The sequence below is a fragment of the Thalassophryne amazonica genome, chromosome 6, assembly GCF_902500255.1.
Source record: "Thalassophryne amazonica chromosome 6, fThaAma1.1, whole genome shotgun sequence".
NCBI classification, from domain to species: Eukaryota; Metazoa; Chordata; class Actinopteri; order Batrachoidiformes; family Batrachoididae; genus Thalassophryne; species Thalassophryne amazonica.
In genome coordinates, this window is record NC_047108.1 from 6,975,323 (window position 1) to 6,997,334 (window position 22,012).

The 22,012-nt window shown below is 42.4% G+C and overlaps 1 protein-coding gene across 1 annotated transcript in view; it reads right to left on the bottom strand.

Annotated features, from left to right (window-relative positions):
* Positions 1-11,577: 11,577 nt before the first annotated feature.
* The window catches only part of eif2s2 (eukaryotic translation initiation factor 2, subunit 2 beta), a 39,879-nt gene continuing 29,444 nt past the window's right edge, over positions 11,578-22,012 (bottom strand). The window contains exons 8-9 of the mRNA XM_034171719.1: positions 12,864-12,949; positions 11,578-12,048 (exon numbers count right to left, since the gene is read on the bottom strand). Coding sequence (XP_034027610.1) covers positions 11,873-12,048; positions 12,864-12,949 — 262 coding nt within the window. The 3' untranslated portion in view covers positions 11,578-11,872. The remainder of the gene's footprint in view (positions 12,049-12,863; positions 12,950-22,012) is intronic.

The window sequence follows — 22,012 nt, forward strand, 5'->3', positions numbered from 1 at the left end:
GCTGCTTTCAGTGATGCCGGTATTTGGTTAGACTCTTTCTCTCCGATTGTTCTGTCTGAGTTATTTTCATTAGTTACTTCATCCAAACCATCAACATGTTTATTAGACCCCATTCCTACCAGGCTGCTCAAGGAAGCCCTACCATTATTTAATGCTTCGATCTTAAATATGATCAATCTATCTTTGTTAGTTGGCTATGTACCACAGGCTTTTAAGGTGGCAGTAATTAAACCATTACTTAAAAAGCCATCACTTGACCCAGCTATCTTAGCTAATTATAGGCCAATCTCCAACCTTCCTTTTCTCTCAAAAATTCTTGAAAGGGTAGTTGTAAAACAGCTAACTGATCATCTGCAGAGGAATGGTCTATTTGAAGAGTTTCAGTCAGGTTTTAGAATTCATCATAGTACAGAAACAGCATTAGTGAAGGTTACAAATGATCTTCTTATGGCCTCGGACAGTGGACTCATCTCTGTGCTTGTTCTGTTAGACCTCAGTGCTGCTTTTGATACTGTTGACCATAAAATTTTATTACAGAGATTAGAGCATGCCATAGGTATTAAAGGCACTGCGCTGCGGTGGTTTGAATCATATTTGTCTAATAGATTACAATTTGTTCATGTAAATGGGGAATCTTCTTCACAGACTAAAGTTAATTATGGAGTTCCACAAGGTTCTGTGCTAGGACCAATTTTATTCACTTTATATATGCTTCCCTTAGGCAGTATTATTAGACGGTATTGCTTAAATTTTCATTGTTACGCAGATGATACCCAGCTTTATCTATCCATGAAGCCAGAGGACACACACCAATTAGCTAAACTGCAGGATTGTCTTACAGACATAAAGACATGGATGACCTCTAATTTCCTGCTTTTAAACTCAGATAAAACTGAAGTTATTGTACTTGGCCCCACAAATCTTAGAAACATGGTGTCTAACCAGATCCTTACTCTGGATGGCATTACCCTGACCTCTAGTAATACTGTGAGAAATCTTGGAGTCATTTTTGATCAGGATATGTCATTCAAAGCGCATATTAAACAAATATGTAGGACTGCTTTTTTGCATTTACGCAATATCTCTAAAATCAGAAAGGTCTTGTCTCAGAGTGATGCTGAAAAACTAATTCATGCATTTATTTCCTCTAGGCTGGACTATTGTAATTCATTATTATCAGGTTGTCCTAAAAGTTCCCTAAAAAGCCTTCAGTTAATTCAAAATGCTGCAGCTAGAGTGCTGACGGGGACTAGAAGGAGAGAGCATATCTCACCCATATTGGCCTCTCTTCATTGGCTTCCTGTTAATTCTAGAATAGAATTTAAAATTCTTCTTCTTACTTATAAGGTTTTGAATAATCAGGTCCCATCTTATCTTAGGGACCTCGTAGTACCATATCACCCCAATAGAGCGCTTCGCTCTCAGACTGCAGGCTTACTTGTAGTTCCTAGGGTTTGTAAGAGTAGAATGGGAGGCAGAGCCTTCAGCTTTCAGGCTCCTCTCCTGTGGAACCAGCTCCCAATTCAGATCAGGGAGACAGACACCCTCTCTACTTTTAAGATTAGGCTTAAAACTTTCCTTTTTGCTAAAGCTTATAGTTAGGGCTGGATCAGGTGACCCTGAACCATCCCTTAGTTATGCTGCTATAGACGTAGACTGCTGGGGGGTTCCCATGATGCACTGTTTCTTTCTCTTTTTGCTCTGTATGCACCACTCTGCATTTAATCATTAGTGATCGATCTCTGCTCCCCTCCACAGCATGTCTTTTTCCTGGTTCTCTCCCTCAGCCCCAACCAGTCCCAGCAGAAGACTGCCCCTCCCTGAGCCTGGTTCTGCTGGAGGTTTCTTCCTGTTAAAAGGGAGTTTTTCCTTCCCACTGTAGCCAAGTGCTTGCTCACAGGGGGTCGTTTTGACCGTTGGGGTTTTACATCATTATTGTATGGCCTTGCCTTACAATATAAAGCGCCTTGGGGCAACTGTTTGTTGTGATTTGGCGCTATATAAAAAAAAATTGATTGATTGATTGATAAAGCCAGGAGCATAGGCAGTGGCCTCAAGTTACTGCATCAAGGTGAGGACAGGAAGAGAAATGGTGCTGGGATCATTTTAAAAGAAGAGTATGTTAAGAGTGATGAGTGTGAAGTTGGAAATTGAATAGGTGATGATGAATATCATCAGTGCATATGCCCCACAGGAAGGTTGTGAGATGAAGGAGAAAGATGATTTTGGAGTGAGTTGATGAGGTGGTGGAGAGTGAACCAAAGCATGAAAGTGTGGTGATAGAAGTGGACTTCAATGGCCATGTTGGGGAAGGGAACAGAGGTGATGAGGAAATAATGGGTAGATATGGTATCAAGGACAGGAATGTGGAAAGGCAGATGGCAGTTGATTTTGCAACAAGGATGGAAATGGCTGTGGTGAATATCTACTTCAAGAAAAGGGAGGAGCAAAGGGTGATATAAGAGGGGAGGAAGGTGCACACAGGTGGACTACATTCTTTGTTGGAGATGTAAGCCAAAATAATTTGGAAACTGTAAGGTGGTGGCAGAAGAGAGTGTAGCTAGACAGCATAGGATGGTGGTTTGTAGGATGACTTTAAAGGTGAAGAAGAAGAGAGTGAGATCTCAACAAAGGATCAGATGGTGGAAGATGAAGGAGGAAGACTGTTGTGTGAAATTCAGTGAGCAGGTAAGAAAGGCACTAGATAGAGGGAAAGCAGTTTTGAACAAATGGAAAAGTACTGCAGAGGGGAGACAGCTAGGAAGGTACTGGGTGTGACATCTGGGTAGTGGAAGGAAGACAAGGAGACTTGGTGGTGGAACAAAGATCTCCAGGAAAGCATAAGGAGAAAGAGGATGGCAAAAAAGAATTGGGATAGTCTGAGAGATGAAGATAGTAGACAGGAGTACGTACAAGGAGATGCAGTGTAAGGTGAAAAGAGAAGTGGCAAAGGCTAAGGCCAGCCAAAGGGACAGAGCTGGAAAGGATGTGCAGCAGGTTAGAGTGGTAAAAGACGTAGATGGTAATGTGCTGACAAATGAGGAGAGTGTGTTGAGAAGGTGGGGGAAATATTTTGAGGAGCTGATGAATGACGAAAGTGAGAGAGAGAAAAGGCTGGATGATGTGGTGAGTGTAAATCAGGAAGTGCAAGAGATTAATAGTGAGGGCAGGCAGCTATGAAGAGGATGGATGAAAGTGGAAAGGAAGTTGGCCCAGATGACATTCCAGTGGATACATTGAAATGTCTAGGAGAAATGGCAGTGGAGTCTCTAATCAGATTGTTTAATAAAATCGGAGAAAGTGAGAGGATGCCTCAGGAGTGGAGACAACGTGTGCTGGCTCCTATTTTTAATAACAAGGGTGATGTGTAGAGCTGCAGTAACTACAGAGGCATAAAGTTGATCAACCACAACATTAAGTTGTGGAAGAGTAGTAGAAACTAGACTTAGAGAAAACATGAAGATCTGTGAACAGCAATATGGTTTAATGCAGAGAAAGAGCACTACAGATGCAACATTTGCGCTGAGAGTGAAGGAGAAGTATAGAGAAAGCCAGGAGGAGTTACATTGTGTGTATGTGGATTTAGAGAAAGCTTATAGGTGCCAAGAGAAGGGTTGTGTTGCTCGTCCTGTCTCATCTCCGCAACGTGGTGAGCGACATCCTGGACCCACTGCAGTTCACCTACAGGTCCAACATCGGGGTAGATGATGCTGTCATCTACCTGCTGCAGTGAGTGCTCACCCACACGGAGACCAGCGGGAGTGCTGTGAGGGTCATGTTCTTTGATTTCTCCAGTGGTTTCAACACCATCAGACCGGCGCTGCTGCGGAGGAAGCTGGAGGACGCAGGTGTGGATGGACATCTCGCCGTCTGGACCATCGACTACCTCACTGACCACCCGCAGTACGTGAGGCTGCGTGGCTGTCAGTCTGAGGTGGTAAGGTGCAGCACCGGGGCTCCCCCAGGGCACCATCCTCTCGCCTTTCCTCTTCACCCTTTACACATTGGACTTCACCAACACGGACAGCTGCCATCTCCAGAAGTTCTCTGATGACTCCGCCATTGTGGGTTGTGTGTCTGAGGGGAACGAGCTGGAGTACCGGTCGGTCATCACAGACTTTGTGGACTGGTGTGAGTGCAACCACTTGTGTCTCAACACCAGTAAGACGAAGGAGATGGTGATCGACTTCAGGAGGAAACCACCACCTCACCCACTGGTGAACATCCAGGGGGAGAACATAGAGACCGTGGACAGTTTCAAATACCTGGGTGTTCACCTCAACAACAAACTGGACTGGACTCACAACACTAACGGCCTGTACAAGAACGGCCAGAGTCACCTCCACCTCCTGAGGAGACTGAGATCCTTTGGAGTGAGCAGGCCTCTGCTTAAGACCTTCTACGACTATGTTGTGGCTTCTGCTCTACTCTATGCTGTCATCTGTTGGGCCCCGGGCAGCACAGAGTGTGAGAGAAAGAGACTGAATAAGCTGGTCAGGAAGTCCAGCTCTGTCCTGGGCTGTCCTCTGGACTCTCTGGAGGAGGTGGCTGAGAGGAGGGTGTTAGCCAAGTTCAAATCCATCTTGGACAACTCCTCTCACCCTCTGCACCGGACTGTAGTGGAGCTGAGCAGCTCCTTCAGTGACAGACTGAGGCACCCTCAGTGCAAGAAGGAACGATACCGCAGGTTGTTCTTCCTTGCTGCTGTCAGACTGTACAATAACACTGTGAAATAACCACATGCAATAATATGTCCACAAATCATGTGCAATAACAACTTGTTTACAAATCCCAGCACTAATGTCACCTTATCACATCTAAATTCCACTAAGATGCTCCTGTCTTTTTCAATTCCAATCATGGTTATGTATGCATATGTACTTATACACAGGATCCTCTTGTCTCATTTAAAGCACCATGTGGGCATTTGTGGCACAGCATTAAAGTGGTTTAGTTCCTATCTAATGAACAGAACATTTTCTGTTATGATAGGTGACTTGCCCTCCTCTGCTGCAACCTTGTCTTGTGGAGTACCCCAGGGTTCCATTTTGGGCCCCATTTTGTTTTGTCTCTGTAGCGGGATGAATGTCCCGGGTCCCAATTGAAAAGACGTTCCCTCTAGCTTGGCTAACGGGGAGTTCCCCTTTGGCTGACCTGGTAGAGGAACAGTCTTTTGTGCGAGCCGCGTGGGTTCGATCCCCACCGTCGTCCCGGCCACGAAGGTCCTGCTGCTTCATCTCTATATGTTACCACTGGGCTCCATTATGAAGAGACATAACATGTCTTTTCACTGCTATGCAGATGACCGGCAGATTTATCAGCCAGTGTCTTCAAGTACAAATGACGCTATCAAACGTTTGTCAGACTGCATGGCTGATATAAAGTTGTGGTTACAGCAAAATTTTCTTCATTTGAACAAGGACAAAACTGATTACATTTTGTTTGGTGACCCTATAATAAGAAATCTTGGGGTGGTATTTGACAATTCTTTTAGATTTGATAAACAAATTGACAGCATGGTAAGAACAAGTTTCTATCAGTTGCGTCTTTTATCTAAGGTTAAACCATTTTTAAATCACACTGATCTTGAAAAAACTATCCACACTTTTATTAGCTCTAGAATTGACTATTTTAATGCCCTTTATGTTGGAGTTCCTCAGACATCTCTGAGTTGTCTCCAGCTGGTGCAAAACGCTGAAGCCCGATTTTTAACAAACATATCAAGACATCAGCACATCACCCCAGTTCTTTTTAATTTGCACTGGCTTCCAGTCTCTTTTAGAGTTGATTTTAAAATTTTGATGTTTGTCTTTAAAGCCCTTAATGGCCTGGCCCCTCCTCATTTGACTGAGCTTTTGCATCCTCGTGTCTCAAACAGGTCTTTGAGGTCTGTAAATCAGCTTTTACTGGAGGTGCCCAGGTACAGGTCTAAACGCTGGGGTGATCGGGCCTTCTCTGTTGCTGGGCCCAAACTTCGGAATAAATTGCCCCCTGAAATGAGAATCATCTCTGACTAGAGCTTTTTAAATCCAGGCTCAAGACGCATTTGTTCAGGCTGGCTTTTAACGCTCAGTAGCATGATGGCATTTTACTTAATGCCATTAATTGTTTTTATGCATCTTTTATATAACTGTTGTAAAGCACTTTGGTCACTTTGAGTGTTGTAAAGGGCTCTAGAAATAAACTTGATTGATTGATCGATTATATATGTACGTGTGTGTGTGTGTATATATATACAACCCCTGGCAAAAATTATGGAATCACTGGCCTCAGAGGATGTTCATTCAGTTGTTTAATTTTGTAGAAAAAAAGCAGATCACAGACATGACACAAAACTAAAGTCATTTCAAATGGCAACTTTCTGGCTTTAAGAAACACTATAAGAAATCAAGAAAAAAAGATGGTGGCAGTCAGTAACGGTTACTTTTTTAGACCAAGCAGAGGAAAAAAATATGGAATCACTCAATTCTGAGGAAAAAAAATTATGGAATCACCCTGTAAATTTTCATCCCCAAAACTAACACCTGCATCAAATCAGATCTGCTCGTTAGTCTGCATCTAAAAAGGAGTGATCACACCTTGGAGAGCTGTTGCACCAAGTGGACTGACATGAATCATGGCTCCAACACGAGAGAGGTCAATTGAAACAAAGGAGAGGATTATCAAACTCTTAAAAGAGGGTAAATCATCACGCAATGTTGCAAAAGATGTTGGTTGTTCACAGTCAGCTGTGTCTAAACTCTGGACCAAATACAAACAACATGGGAAGGTTGTTAAAGGCAAACATACTGGTAGACCAAGGAAGACATCAAAGCGTCAAGACAGAAAACTTAAAGCAATATGTCTCAAAAATCGAAAAATGTACAACAAAACAAATGAGGAACGAATGGGAGGAAACTGGAGTCAACGTCTGTGACCGAACTGTAAGAAACTGCCTAAAGGAAATGGGATTTACATACAGAAAAGCTAAACGAAAGCCATCATTAACACCTAAACAGAAAAAAACAAGGTTACAATGAGCTAAGGAAAAGCAATCGTGGACTGTGGATGACTGGATGAAAGTCATATTCAGTGATGAATCTTGAATCTGCATTGGGCAAGGTGATGATGCTGGAACTTTTGTTTGGTGCTGTTCCAATGGGATTTATAAAGATGACTGCCTGAAGAGAACATGTAAATTTCCAGTCATTGATGATATGGGGCTGCATGTCAGGTAAAGGCACTGGGGAAATGACTGTCATTACATCATCAATAAATGCACAAGTTTATGTTGATATTTTGGAAAATTGAAAGGATGTTTGGGGATGATGAAATCATTTTTCAAGAAGATAATGCATCTTGCCATAGAGCAAAAACTGTGAAAACATTCCTTGCAAAAAGACACATAGGGTCAATGTCATGGCATAGGGTCAATATCAACGAGCAGATGTGATTTGATGCAGGTGTTAGTTTTGGGGATGAAAATTTACAGGGTGATTCCATAATTTATTCCTCAGAATTGAGTGATTCCATATTTTTTTCCTCTGCTTGGTCTAAAAAAGTAACCGTTACTGACTGCCACAATCTTTTTTTCTTGATTTCTTCTAGTGTTTCTTAAAGCCAGAAAGTTGTCATTTGAAATGACTTTAGTTTTGTGTCATGTCTGTGATCTGCTTTTTTTCTACAAAATTAAACAACTGAATGAACATCCTCCGAGGCTGGTGATTCCATAATTTTTGCCAGGGGTTGTATATATTCTATTTCTACCTCATTTTCTTATTTTATTGTATTGTTACAAGTATTATTCTTATTGCTTATCTTTGCACACACTGTTTGATGAACATTTTCCTCTACTCACACCCACCTTGTTTTTTTTTTTTTTAAGAACTGATGTAACGTGTGAATTTCTCCACTGCGAGATCAATAAAGTCTTATCTTGTGTGAGGCAGTCTGGAGTGGCATAGTGTGAGGATAGTGCAGGACATGTACAAGAATAGTGTGACAGTGGTGAGATGCGCAGTAGGAATGACAGACTCATTCAAGGTGGAGGTGGGGTTACACCAATGATCACCTCTGAGTCCTTTCTTGTTCACAATGGTGATGAACAGGTTGACAGAATAAATTAGACAGGAGTCTCCGTAGACTATGATGTTTACACATGACCAGAGGTGGGCACAGTTCCACTAATCTGCTACCACTAATTAGCGAAGCTAACATTTTTGTTAGTGTTTTAACTTTTCAGCTAACTTCAAAAACCATTAGCAGACCAATTAGCTTCTGCTACATTTAGTTTTGCTAACTTCTAATCCGCTAGCATTTCTTTGCTGGCATAGCGAGTAAAGCCAAACAATCAAAAACATTTGTAAACCCTAAAATCATACAAAAAAAAGTCATTTACATTCAACATGCAGTGCCCCAGATGTGTGGCAGAAGACATCAAAAGCCAAGCAGTTTTGACTTATGGTTTGATTTATAAACCAAACTAATTCCATACAGTTTATCAACATTAATGTCAACGTTGTCATTTTTACAAAGTGAAAAATATCACACATATCTTTTAGTTTTAAAGTAATGTGTTAATTCTGAAGGTTTGGGCATTAACATAAACAGATGCAGAAAAAAAAAAAAAAAAAATTATGGGAAAATTAGCCTCCTCTTATCACTGGTTGGTTGATTTGTAAAATCCAACACACAAGTTACTGTAACATGTTTGTTTTTTTTAACAAATGTGTATTTGTAAATATGCCATTTTTTTCATTTGTAAAAAAAAGGCATTTGCAAAACTAAAAATTCCATTTGTTAAGTGTGATTAAGCACAAAGCGACTGTGTGATAGTTGGGCGCCATTCAGTAGATGGCAGTTGTCCATTCGGCTGCTCCCATTTCAGGGTCGCCACAGCGGATACAGCCAGATCCGCATTGGTATTTGGCACAAGTTTTATGCCGGATGCCCTTACTGACGCAACTCCAGAGCAACCTGGAGAAACACACACAGCCGCCGGTGTGCCCAAGAGTTCTCCCATCCAAGTACTAACCAGGTCCCGCACTGCTTAGCTTCTGAGATCTGACGGGATCAGGCTGACACAGAGTAGATCAGCTGCATTCAGTAGATGGGAGTGTTCTATCCATTTTGACCCAAAATTCATAGAAGACTGCTATCTACTGGATGGGAGTGTGAATAGCACCCAACTATTACAGAGTTGGCCTCCTATGACAGGAACTAACATGATCTTATGGTTTACAAATGTTTTGACTATTCGGCTTTACTCACTCTCCCAGCAAAAAAAAAAAAAAAAAAAAAAAAGTTAGCAGATTAAAAGTTAGCGGAAGCTAATTGGTCGGCTGATGGTTTTTGAAGTTAGCTGAAAAGCTAACCCTGTAACAAAAAAGTTAGCTTCGCTAGTTAGCGGAACTGTCCCCACCTATTTTTGTTAGTTGTACCCATAATTGCACATGACATTGTGATTTGTAGTGAGACAGCAGGTTGAGTCTAGCCTGGAGAGGTGGAGATATGCTCTGGAGAGAAGGGGAATGAAAGGCATTAGGAGCAAGACTGAGATGAAAATTTACAGGGTGATTACATAATTTTTTCCTCAGAATTGAGTGATTCCATATTTTTTTCCTCTGCTTGGTCTAAAAAAGTAACCGTTACTGACTGCCACAATCTTTTTTTCTTGATTTCTTATAGTTTCTTAAAGCCAGAAAGTTGCCATTTGAAATGACTTTAGTTTTGTCATGTCTGTGATGTTTTTTTTCTACAAAATTAAACAACTGAATGAACATCCTCTGAGGCCGGTGATTCCATAATTTTTGCCAGGGGTTGTATAATGCAGGTACAAGGTAATTTCCCCAAGCGCTCCAAATCAGTAGATCAGACTTCACGTTTTTGGAATCTGATCAAATGTGGTCTACTTTTCAATCGGACTGGAGCATTTTTAAACATTGACCCATACCTGGCTCTCGATGCCACCCTGGGAAGCTTCATTATACAGTTTAAGTGTTCAGTCATATTAAATTATATTGAAAACCGCTTGGCTCATGGAGCCATTGTGTGCAAACATGTTTAAAGCATTAGAGACTGTTTGGATACAGAGTCTCTGTCCAGTCTGTAAAAGATTTGTCAAGTGTCAAATGCTAGAACTGGTTCTAGGGTGGGTATGACAAATGTGGCATGCGCCCATTTTCTGAGACCCTGACAGCTGTGTAAAAATCCAATCACCAATTTCTCTCAAGAAAAACTCATACAGAAGGCACTAAATTCATAACGGTCCCTTTTCTGAGGCCAGATTAACGGTATATTCAGTGCCCCAAAATGAGTTCAAATTTTTTCTTCACCCCAGAAATTGTTCCAGGGGCTGATGCAGTTTCACAAAATACACCAAAGGAGACTGTTATTCTGCCAGCAGCAGAAAGCTGGAGAGTACGGAAACAAAAATCAAACAAGGTTCCTGTGTGCATACAGCTGTGGTAGACATCACAGAACCAGACCTGAGAACGGGATATAATGGATTAACACCGTCTGAAACTTCACTGATGCACCATTTCATAATTTCCATCCACAGAAAAGGTGGCAGCATCACAGACTGTGCGAGGCACGTCAATTGTCTGCCATGACTATCGGGTCACATTAATTGTATCGGATGCACGTGGAGGCAGATGGTCAGCATTCAAAGTAAACACTCAAAAAGTCGTTATAACACAGACGAAGCATCGGAAGAAAGCAGTAACTGAGTGTTGAATATTTTATTTTTGTAAAAACCAGGTTTTAAAATTACTCCAGCCAGACTCTTTCCAATACTCTCCTCAAACAAAACTCATGGGACATAATCACTTCCTTCTCTGCCCTTCTTGTAGTGCAGAATTCTTGGATCACATCTGGAAATTGATAACCTACTCAAAAGTCTCATTCAATGCATCTGCACAGTCAGAATGTTTATCATGTAAAGGCAGATTGTGGATTTCAGGAGAAGCACTTGGGTATTTGTGTTTTAAGTCAAGAAATCCTTGCAGCGATTTTTTTTTTTTTTTTTTTGGACCAACATTTCCAGGTCTAATTCAATGTCAGATCCTTGACAGAATTTGATGATCTGCAGCTGGGGGGGGGATAATTTCCTATCAACATTATCAATGAGGCTTGTTTTAAGCATTTGCCAGAGAACGTTTGCTTTCTGTATCTTTTCAAGTCTTTGTTGTGTTAATTTATTTGTGATTTAGGGCCAAACCAGACACAAACCCCCGCTTAAGAAATGGCGAATTCAAGCACGCACGCACACGCACGCACACGCACGCACACACACACACACACACACACACACACACACACACACACACACACACACACACACACACACACACACACACACACACACACACACACACACACACACACACACACACACACACACACACACACACACACACACACACAACAGTAAGCCATTACAACTGAAGTGACCATAGTGACAATGCTGGATTTCTTTGGGTAAATTTAACAACATTTTGGCCGGTTGTGTCAAGAATCTCACTGGTTGTTGTCTGAGGTAAATGTTTGTGTAATGTGGGGAAAGAAAATGAGGAAGGATTCAAGAATGTCAATTTTTTTTTTTTTTTTACGAATCAAAAATCATAGCTAATGAACCACAGCAGCTGCAGGACTTCGCAGCCAGAAGAAAAATCAAATGCATCCAACATGGTGTGATCTATTCATCTTCTGCTTATGTTGTCTGAAACCCGCTCGCTCGCTGCCTGCTCAGGCCTGTGAAGTGATCAACAGCTAAACCCCTCCCCGCAGTTCCACTTAGAGAAGTCCTTTTAGCAAACAAGGGGACATCCCACCCCAGCTCAGGTCCTTCCAAGGAGACAGAGCGAGATGGACAGTCGAGACGCAGCGGCCTTTAGTTAGCTTTAGCGCGTAGTTGCGCCCTCTTGCTCGTCACAGCCTGAAAGCCGGTCTTAATGCTGGCGACGGAGCAACGTGAGTGGCACGTTTCACACTGCAGGAAATAAAGACGAGTGTCCTTCTGCAGGATGGTGTCCGGAGAGCGGCAGGTGTGACACGTCACATATTCCTCTGCAAAAAAAAAAAAAGGAGTACTTATTAGTCCTGCAGCCAAGAACATCAGCATATACGTCTTTAAAGATGTAGTCACCTTTTCCACAAAATATGCTTTGTGCTGAAATGTAGTACACTGCAAAATTACAAGTAATTTTGGTAAAATTGGTAAAGTGCTCATTTTGGGCTAATCAACTGTACTTTCCTGAGTACAAGTCACTTCTTTTTTTCAAAAACAGTTTGGGAGGTCCTGTGACATATTTCATTATAATCTATGGCCAAAAAGGTATTTAATTAATCATGCTCACCACCTGAAAGACTACGCACTGGAATAAATAAGGAATATAACTTTTAATCACCAAGAACAGCAAATCAGCTGAGGTAAGCCTTAGCTTTACAAATTTTTCACAAAGGTTTTCAAAGATTTACCTTATGTCTGTTCAGTCACCAAAAGAAGTAATTTACTAATGTTTTGTCCCTGGTACAATAACATTAATTAGCTCATTAGCTTCTGCTGGCGAACACAGCGTTTGCATTATTAAATAAGGTGCAGATGAATGAATGTTTTTCATGAACTTGTAGAATTTTAGTAGCAATTCTTCCAAACAAAATTAAGCAATAACCTCTGACAAAGAAGCAGGAAAATGTGTTGAAAAAAGATAAAATTTAATCTAACACAAATATTTATAGAACAAAACTGAATACAGATACAAAGTTTGTGAGGAAGAAGTCGTGTCATTTTATGGACAAGACTAGAACATTTTTCATTTAAATTAATCCAATCAGATTTCTGTTTAAATAGATTTACAGATGTGTGTTCCTTTCATACTTACTAATATATCTTCTCAAGACATTTTCTATCTGTTTTTGTTGAAATCTGCCCTTGATCACAAGCTGGTTATTTCCATCTATGGAACCACTGCCAAAGAGAAAAATAAAGACAGGACAGGACACACTTAGGGGTTTCAATAGCTGCAGTCATCCAACTTTACAAAACGGAAGAGAAACTTTAGAGAAATCATGGACCGCCTCATTATTTCCACCTGCACAAGTTGTGGATTTATTGCAAAGACTACACATCTGTGTGAAATACAAATTTATTGCCACCATGAACTGGTTTTAAAGTAAGAACTGTGTAAATCTCTATGTAGTGTCACAGTGAAGCAGTTACGAGCAGAGAAAAAGGAGGAGCACGTTCACACAAATAGAGCAGACGGTCTCTGTCACTTTACGCGCCACTCCAAGCAGCCTGGTGATTGACACACATTACGTTCCGGGCAAGGAAATTTTCACTCCACCAGGACTTGAGAACAAAATGTGTGCACGGAAATTCGGATCAGTGAGTGTGTTGTCTTCATGCTGCCCTGTGCTGAGGGCTGGAAGCTCACTACTGGACACCAGACTGGTTTTAAAGCAAAGTGCAGCTTTAAAACAATGTAATCTAATTATGTCAAGTCTGAGAGCATACGCTGGTGCTGTGCTTTTCTGCAAAAAAAAAAACAAAAAAAAAACACGAGTCATCAGGACTAGACATATCCCCCTGGACCTCCACAAATCAGTACTACAAAGTGTCAGGGGATCACCCAAATGAAACTGGCCAACTGGTTCATAAGACATGGCACTAAGAAGTGAAAACGGACAGATAGGCTGATCGCTATATCCTCCTGTGTTTCAGACCTATAGTTTATGAACATTCAATAATTAGACAGCAATTTTTGATGTGCTCAAACCTTAAGAAGGCAGACTTCATAGAGCATATTTTCCACAATCCTTTAATAAACATTTTACATGTACACCACAGAAAAGGATTTCAGATTCACTCAATGTTTATCAAATAAAGTGAGCTGATTTCAGATTTATTTGTGACCTTTCTGACTGGATTAAAGCTGTTCATCTCCTATCTGTTTACGAAAGCCATACTTAAATGTTTCATATACAAACTGTTCCCAAATATATTAAATATAACGCAATGCTAAAATATCCTTAGCTGTACGAGCATTGTGTTCTTTATAATTTGCAGACGTTTAATTATTAAAATCCTATTGTCTTACATACAGTTTGTACATGTTCAACAAAGCGCCTCCATCAATCAAATCACAAACAATATTACATTTTAAAGGCGTCTGCAGGAGGCCTTGCGTGTGTGTGTGCACACATGTAAAGAGCGGAAGATGTGAAATCAAGGAATATTTGGGTCTCACCCTCTGTGCATTTGCAGGTATTAATGAAATAAATTTAATGCCATGAAAAAAGTACATATTTTACAAATACACATTTATTTGTAAAAGACTAACACACACGTTACAGTAACTTGTGTGTTGGTTTTTACATATAAAACCAACCGATCAGTGATGAGTGGTGGTTTTTACATATAAAACCAACCGATCAGTGATGAGCGGATCCTCATTTTCCCATAATGCCTTTTGGCACCTGTTTGCGTTAATGTTCAAACCTTCAGAATTAGCACATTATTTTAAAATTAAAAGATATGTGTTATATTTTCACTTTGTAAAAATGACAGAGTTGATATCAATGAAGATAACCTATCCAGATTAATTTGGTTTATAAATCAAAACCATAAGTCAAACCTGCTTTGCTTTGCATGAGAGCATAGGGGCAACTGTTTGTTGTGATTTGGCGCTATATAAAAAAAAATTGACTGATTGATTGATGACTCTGCCTCATGTCTGGAGCAGTGTATGTTGAATGTAATCAAATCAATTTTATTTATATAGCGCCAAATCACAACAAACAGTTGCCCAAAGCGCTATATATTGTAAGGCAAAGCCATACAATAATTACGGAAAACCCCAACGGTCAAAACGACCCCCTGTGAGCAAGCACTTGGCGACAGTGGGAAGGAAAAACTCCCTTTTAACAGGAAGAAACCTCCAGCAGAACCAGGCCTGGGGGAGGGCAGTCTTCTGCTGGGACTGGTTGGGCTGAGGGAGAGAACCAGGAAAAAGACATGCTGTGGAGGGGAGCAGAGATCAATCACTAATGATTAAATGCAGAGTGGTGTATACAGAGCAAAAAGAGAAGGAAACACTCAGTGCATCATGGGAACCCCCCAGCAGTCTAAGTCTATAGCTGCATAACTAAGGGATGGCTCAGGGTCACCCGATCCTGCCCTAACTATAAACTTTAGAAAAAAGGAAAGTTTTAAGCCTAATCTTAAAAGTAGAGAGGGTGTCTGTCTCCCTGATCCGAATTGGGAGCTGGTTCCAGACCAACCTTAGTCTGTGCATGTTCACAGACTAAGGTTAATTATGGAGTTCCACAAGGTTCTGTGCTAGGACCAATTTTATTCACTTTATACATGCTTCCCTTAGGCAGTATTATTAGACAGCATTGCTTAAATTTTCACTGTTACTCAGATGATACCCAGCTTTATCTATCCATGAAGCCAGACACCAATTAGCTAAACTGCAGGATTGTCTTACAGACATAAAGACATGGATGACCTCTAATTTCCTGCTTTTAAACACATAAAACTGACATTATTGTACTTGGCCCCACAAATCTTAGAAACATGGTGTCTAACCAGATCCTTACTCTGGATGGCATTACCCTGACCTCTAGTAATACCGTGAGAAATCTTGGACTCATTTTTGATCAGGATATCAGCTTTCAGGTTCCGCTCCTGTGGAACCAGCTCCCAATTCGGATGAGGGAGACAGACACCCTCTCTACTTTTAAGATTAGGCTTAAAACTTTCCTTTTTTCTAAAGCTTATAGTTAGGGCTGGATCAGGTGACCCTGAACCATCCCATAGTTATGCTGCTATAGACTTAGACTGCTGGGGTGTTCCCATGATGCACTGAGTGTTTCTTTCTCTTTTTGCTCTGTATGCACCACTCTGCATTTAATCATTAGTGATTGATCTCTGCTCCCCTCCACAGCATGTCTTTTTCCTGGTTCTCTCCCTCAGCCCCAACCAGTCCCAGCAGAAGACTGCCCCTCCCTGAGCCTGGTTCTGCTGGAGGGTTCTTCCTGTTAAAAGGGAGTTTTTCCTTCCCACTGTCGCCAAGTGCTTGCTCACAGGGGGTCCCTTTGACCGTTGGGGTTTTTCCGTAATTATTGTATGGCTTTGCCTTACAATATAAAGCGCCTTGGGGCAACTGTTTGTTGTGATTTGGCGCTATATAAATAAAATTGATTTGATTTGATTCCAGAGGAGAGGAACCTGAAAGCTGAAGGCTCTGCCTCCCATTCTACTCTTACAAACCCTAGGAACTACAAGTAAGCCTGCAGTCTGAGAGCGAAGCGCTCTATTGGGGTGATATGGTACTACGAGGTCCCTAAGATAAGATGGGACCTGATTATTCAAAACCTTATAAGTAAGAAGAAGAATTTTAAATTCTATTCTAGAATTAACAGGAAGCCAATGAAGAGAGGCCAATATGGGTGAGATATGCTCTCTCCTTCTAGTCCCCGTCAGTACTCTAGCTGCAGCATTTTGAATTAACTGAAGGCTTTTTAGGGAACTTTTAGGACAACCTGATAATAATGAATTACAATAGTCCAGCCTAGAGGAAATAAATGCATGAATTAGTTTTTCAGCATCACTCTGAGACAAGACCTTTCTGATTTTAGAGATATTGCGTAAATGCAAAAAAGCAGTCCTACATATTTGTTTAATATGCGCTTTGAATGACATAGCCTGATCAAAAATGACTCCAAGATTTCTCACAGTATTACTAGAGGTCAGGGTAATGCCATCCACAGTAAGGATCTGGTTAGACACCATGTTTCTAAGATTTGTGGGGCCAAGTACAATAACTTCAGTTTTATCTGAGTTTAAAAGCAGGAAATTAGAGGTCATCCATGTCTTTATGTCTGTAAGACAATCCTGCAGTTTAGCTAATTGGTGTGTGTCCTCTGGCTTCATGGATAGATAAAGCTGGGTATCATCTGCGTAACAATGAAAATTTAAGCAATACCGTCTAATAATACTGCCTAAGGGAAGCATGTATAAAGTGAATAAAATTGGTCCTAGCACAGAACCTTGTGGAACTCCATAATTAACTTTAGTCTGTGAAGAAGATTCCCCATTTACATGAACAAATTGTAATCTATTAGACAAATATGATTCAAACCACCGCAGCGCAGTGCCTTTAATACCTATGGCATGCTCTAATCTCTGTAATAAAATTTTATGGTCAACAGTATCAAAAGCAGCACTGAGGTCTAACAGAACAAGCACAGAGATGAGTCCACTGTCCGAGGCCATAAGAAGATCATTTGTAACCTTCACTAATGCTGTTTCTGTACTATGATGAATTCTAAAACCTGACTGAAACTCTTCAAATAGACCATTCCTCTGCAGATGATCAGTTAACTGTTTTACAACTACCCTTTCAAGAATTTTTGAGAGAAAAGGAAGGTTGGAGATTGGCCTATAATTAGCTAAGATAGCTGGGTCAAGTGATGGCTTTTTAAGTAATGGTTTAATTACTGCCACCTTAAAAGCCTGTCTTTGGGATGGTTATGAGTAATTTTTTCTCTAATAGTTAAAATTTTGTTAGCAAAGAAAGTCATGAAGTCATTACTAGTTAAAGTTAATGGAATACTCAGCTCAATAGAGCTCTGACTCTTTGTCAGCCTGGCTACAGTGCTGAAAAGAAACCTGGGGTTGTTCTTATTTTCTTCAATTAGTGATGAGTAGAAAGATGTCCTAGCTTTACGGAGGGCTTTTTTATAGAGCAACAGACTCTTTTTCCAGGCTAAGTGAAGATCTTCTAAATTAGTGAGACGCCATTTCCTCTCCAACTTACGGGTTATCTGCTTTAAGCTACGAGTTTGTGAGTTATACCACGGAGTCAGGCACTTCTGATTTAAAGCTCTCTTTTTTAGAGGAGCTACAGCATCCAAAGTTGTCTTCAATGAGGATGTAAAACTATTGACGAGATACTCTATCTCACTTACAGAGTTTAGGTAGCTACTCTGCACTGTGTTGGTATATGGCATTAGAGAACATAAAGAAGGAATCATATCCTTAAACCTAGTTACAGCGCTTTCTGAAAGACTTCTAGTGTAATGAAACTTATTCCCCACTGCTGGGTAGTCCATCAGAGTAAATGTAAATGTTATTAAGAAATGATCAGACAGAAGGGAGTTTTCAGGGAATACTGTTAAGTCTTCTATTTCCATACCATAAGTCAGAACAAGATCTAAGATATGATTAAAGTGGTGGGTGGACTCATTTACTTTTTGAGCAAAGCCAATAGAGTCTAATAATAGATTAAATGCAGTGTTGAGGCTGTCATTCTCAGCATCTGTGTGGATGTTAAAATCGCCCACTAAAAGAATATAAAGAATGTAAATGACTCTTCCTTACAGCAGTGGGCAGGGAGCACAAAGACAGAAGCTCTGACTCATTGGTTGTGCTGGAAACTCATCTCGGCCGCTTGTACCCGCGATCTTGTTCTTTCGGTCATGAGCCAAATCTCATGACCATAGGTGAGGATCGGAACGTAGATCGATCTGTAAATCGAGAGCTTTGCCCCCCTACTCAGCTCTCTCTTCACCACGACGGTCCGATACAGCGACCGCATCACTGCAGATGCTGCACCGATCCGTCTATCAATCTCACGCTCCATCTGTCCCTCACTCGTGAACAAGACCCCGAGATACTTAAACTCCTCCACTTGAGGCAAGGACACTCCACCGACCTGAAGAGGGCAAAGCACCTTTTTCCGGTCAAGAACCATGGCCTCTGATTTGGAGTTGCTGATCTTCATTCAGGACGCCTCACACTCAGCTGCAAACCGCCCCAGTGCACGCTGAAAGTCCTGATTTGATGAAGCCAACAGAACCACATCGTCCGCAAACAGCAGAGACGAGATTCTGTGGTTCCCAAACCAGACCCCCTCTACACCCTGGCTGCGCCTAGAAATTCTGTCCATAATAATGAACAGAACCGGTGACAAAGGGCAGCCCTGGCGGAGGCCAACGTGTACTGGAAACAGGTTTGACTTACTACCGGCAATGCGAACCAAGCTCCTGCTGTGGTTGTACAGGGACCGGAAAGCCCTTAGCAAATGACCCCAGACCCCGTACTCCCAGAGCACTCCCCACAGGGCGCCCATCGAAGTACTCCTTCCACCGCCCAACAACATCCCCAGTCAGGGTCAACAGCTCCCCACCCGCACCGTAAACAGTGCCGGTGGAGAGCTGCTTCCGCCTCCTGAGGCGTCGGACAGTTTGCCAGAATCTCTTCGAGGCCGACCGATAGTCCTCCTCCATAGCCTCCCCGAACTCCTCCCAGACCCGAGTTTTTGCCTCTGCGACCGCACGGGCTGCGGCATGCTTGGCCTGCCGGTACCTGTCAGCTGCCTCTGGGGTCCCACCTACCAACAAAGGTAAGTAGGACTCCTTCTTCAGCTTGACGGCATCCCTTACTTCTGGTGTCCACCACTGGGTTCGGGGACTGCCGCCGCGACAGGCACCAGAGACCTTGCGACCACAGCTACGAGCGACCGCATCAACAATGGAGGTGGAGAACATGGTCTCACGCCCTCATCTGTACCTTTACTACGCGGCCTGCCTTTCTGTGTACCGGACCCTGGACTGTCTCCCGAGGTGTCAGCGCACATCCACCGGCACGGCTCCACCTGAAGCCCGAGGCGTCAGCGCAGTTCCACCGGCGCGGCTTTACCGAGGCCCGAGGCGTCAGCGCACATCCACCGGCACGGCTCCACCTGAAGCCCGAGGCGCCAGCGCACATCCACCGGCGCGGCTCCACCTGAAGCCCGAGGCGCCAGCGCACATCCACCGGCGCGGCTCCACCTGAAGCCCGAGGCGTCAGCGCAGTTCCACCGGCGCGGCTTTACCGAGGCGTCAGCGCACATCCACCGGCGCGGCTCCACCTGAAGCCCGAGGCGCCAGCGCACATCCACCGGCGCGGCTCCACCTGAAGCCCGAGGCGTCAGCGCAGTTCCACCGGCGCCGCTATACCGAGGCCCGAGGCGCCAGCGCGGAGTTATCTGACCATGGGTCCGAAGAAGGCACTGACGGCGGAGGAGGGAGACGATATCAAGAAGTCCCTGGACTTTTTGTCTGAGGAAATCTCTGTGGTTAAAATCAAATCAAATCAATTTTATTTATATAGCGCCAAATCACAACAAACAGTTGCCCCAAGGCGCTCCATATTGCAAGGCAAGGCCACACAATAATTACGGAAAAACCCCAACGGTCAAAACGACCCCCTGTGAGCAAGCACTTGGCGACAGTGGGAAGGAAAAACTCCCTTTTAACAGGAAGAAACCTCCAGCAGAACCAGACTCAGGGAGGGGCAGTCTTCTGCTGGGACTGGTTGGGGCTGAGGGAGAGAACCAAGAAAAAGACATGCTGTGGAGGGGAGCAGAGATCAATCACTAATGATTAAATGCAGAATGGTGCATACAGAGCAAAAAGAGAAAGAAACACTCAGTGCATCATGGGAACCCCCCAGCAGTCTAAGTCTATAGCAGCATAACTAAGGGATGGTTCAGGGTCACCTGATCCAGCCCTAACTATAAGCTTTAGCAAAAAGGAAAGTTTTAAGCCTAATCTTAAAAGTAGAGAGGGTGCCTGTCTCCCTGATCTGAATTGGGAGCTGGTTCCACAGGAGAGGAGCCTGCAAGCTGAAGGCTCTGCCTCCCATTCTACTCTTAAAAACCCTAGGAACTACAAGTAAGCCTGCAGTCTGAGAGCGAAGCGCTCTTTTGGGGTGATATGGTACTAAGAGGTCCCAAAGATAAGATGGGACCTGATTATTCAAAACCTTATAAGTAAGAAGAATAATTTTAAATTCTATTCTAGAATTAACAGGAAGCCAATGAAGAGAGGCCAATATGGGTGAAATATGCTCTCTCTTTCTAGTCCCCGTCAGTACTCTAGCTGCAGCATTTTGAATTAACTGAAGGCTTTTCAGGGAACTTTTAGGACAACCTGATAATGAATTACAATAGTCCAGCCTAGAGGAATGCAGCAGAAATCCATTATGGAGCTGGTGGAAGAAGTGAAGGCTCTCCGGATCCAGAATGCCGAGAAAGACCGGCGTCTGGTGTACCTGGAGAACCGTGTTGCGGAGTTGGAACAGTACACAAGGATGAACGACGTTATTATTACAGGAATTCATAATAAACCTCGATCCTACGCACGGGCGGTGTCAGAAGACAGCGGAGGGGAGGCCAGCGAGCAGGAGGCCAGCTCAGTGGAACAACAGGTGGCTGACTTCCTGCAATCTAAAGGTATTCAAATGGACTGTAATAACATTGAAGCGTGCCACCCCCTGCCCAGGAGAGAGGATGGAGACAAGCGAGCAGTTATAATGAGGTTTGTCAACAGAAAACATAAAATGGCATTGTTAAAACAGGGACGGAAACTTAAAGGAACAAACGTATTCATCAATGAACATCTGACCAAAAGAAACGCAGACATCGCCAGGAAAGCTCGTTTCTTAAAAAAGCAGGGAAAAATTCAACAGACATGGACATCCAACTGCAAAACATTTATCAAATTGAATGGAACACCAGAACAAGCGAAGGTTATGGTAATCAGGAACATCGAGGATCTGGACAAATATGACCAATAAGGTATGAGGACACAAACACATCACAACACCATGACACAGACCAGAGGAACCTATTCATCTACTACCTATTCATCTACATCTGGAGACAAGAAGGATATAACTCAAAAGGATTGCTGATCATGGAAAAGTAGAACTGAGAACATTTAAATACACAGACCACAATGTACTGGACTTGGAGCACGATATAGACCCGGACAATAATTTCTTTTCAAATATCAATGACAGTTGTTGCTATTATACAGATGAACAGTTTAATCAGATCATTAGAACGGATAACAAATTATCAATAATCCATTTCAACAGCAGAAGTCTATATGCAAACTTTAACAACATTAAAGAATATTTAAGTCAGTTTAAAAAAATATTTAACATAATTGCTATATCAGAAACATGGATCAATGA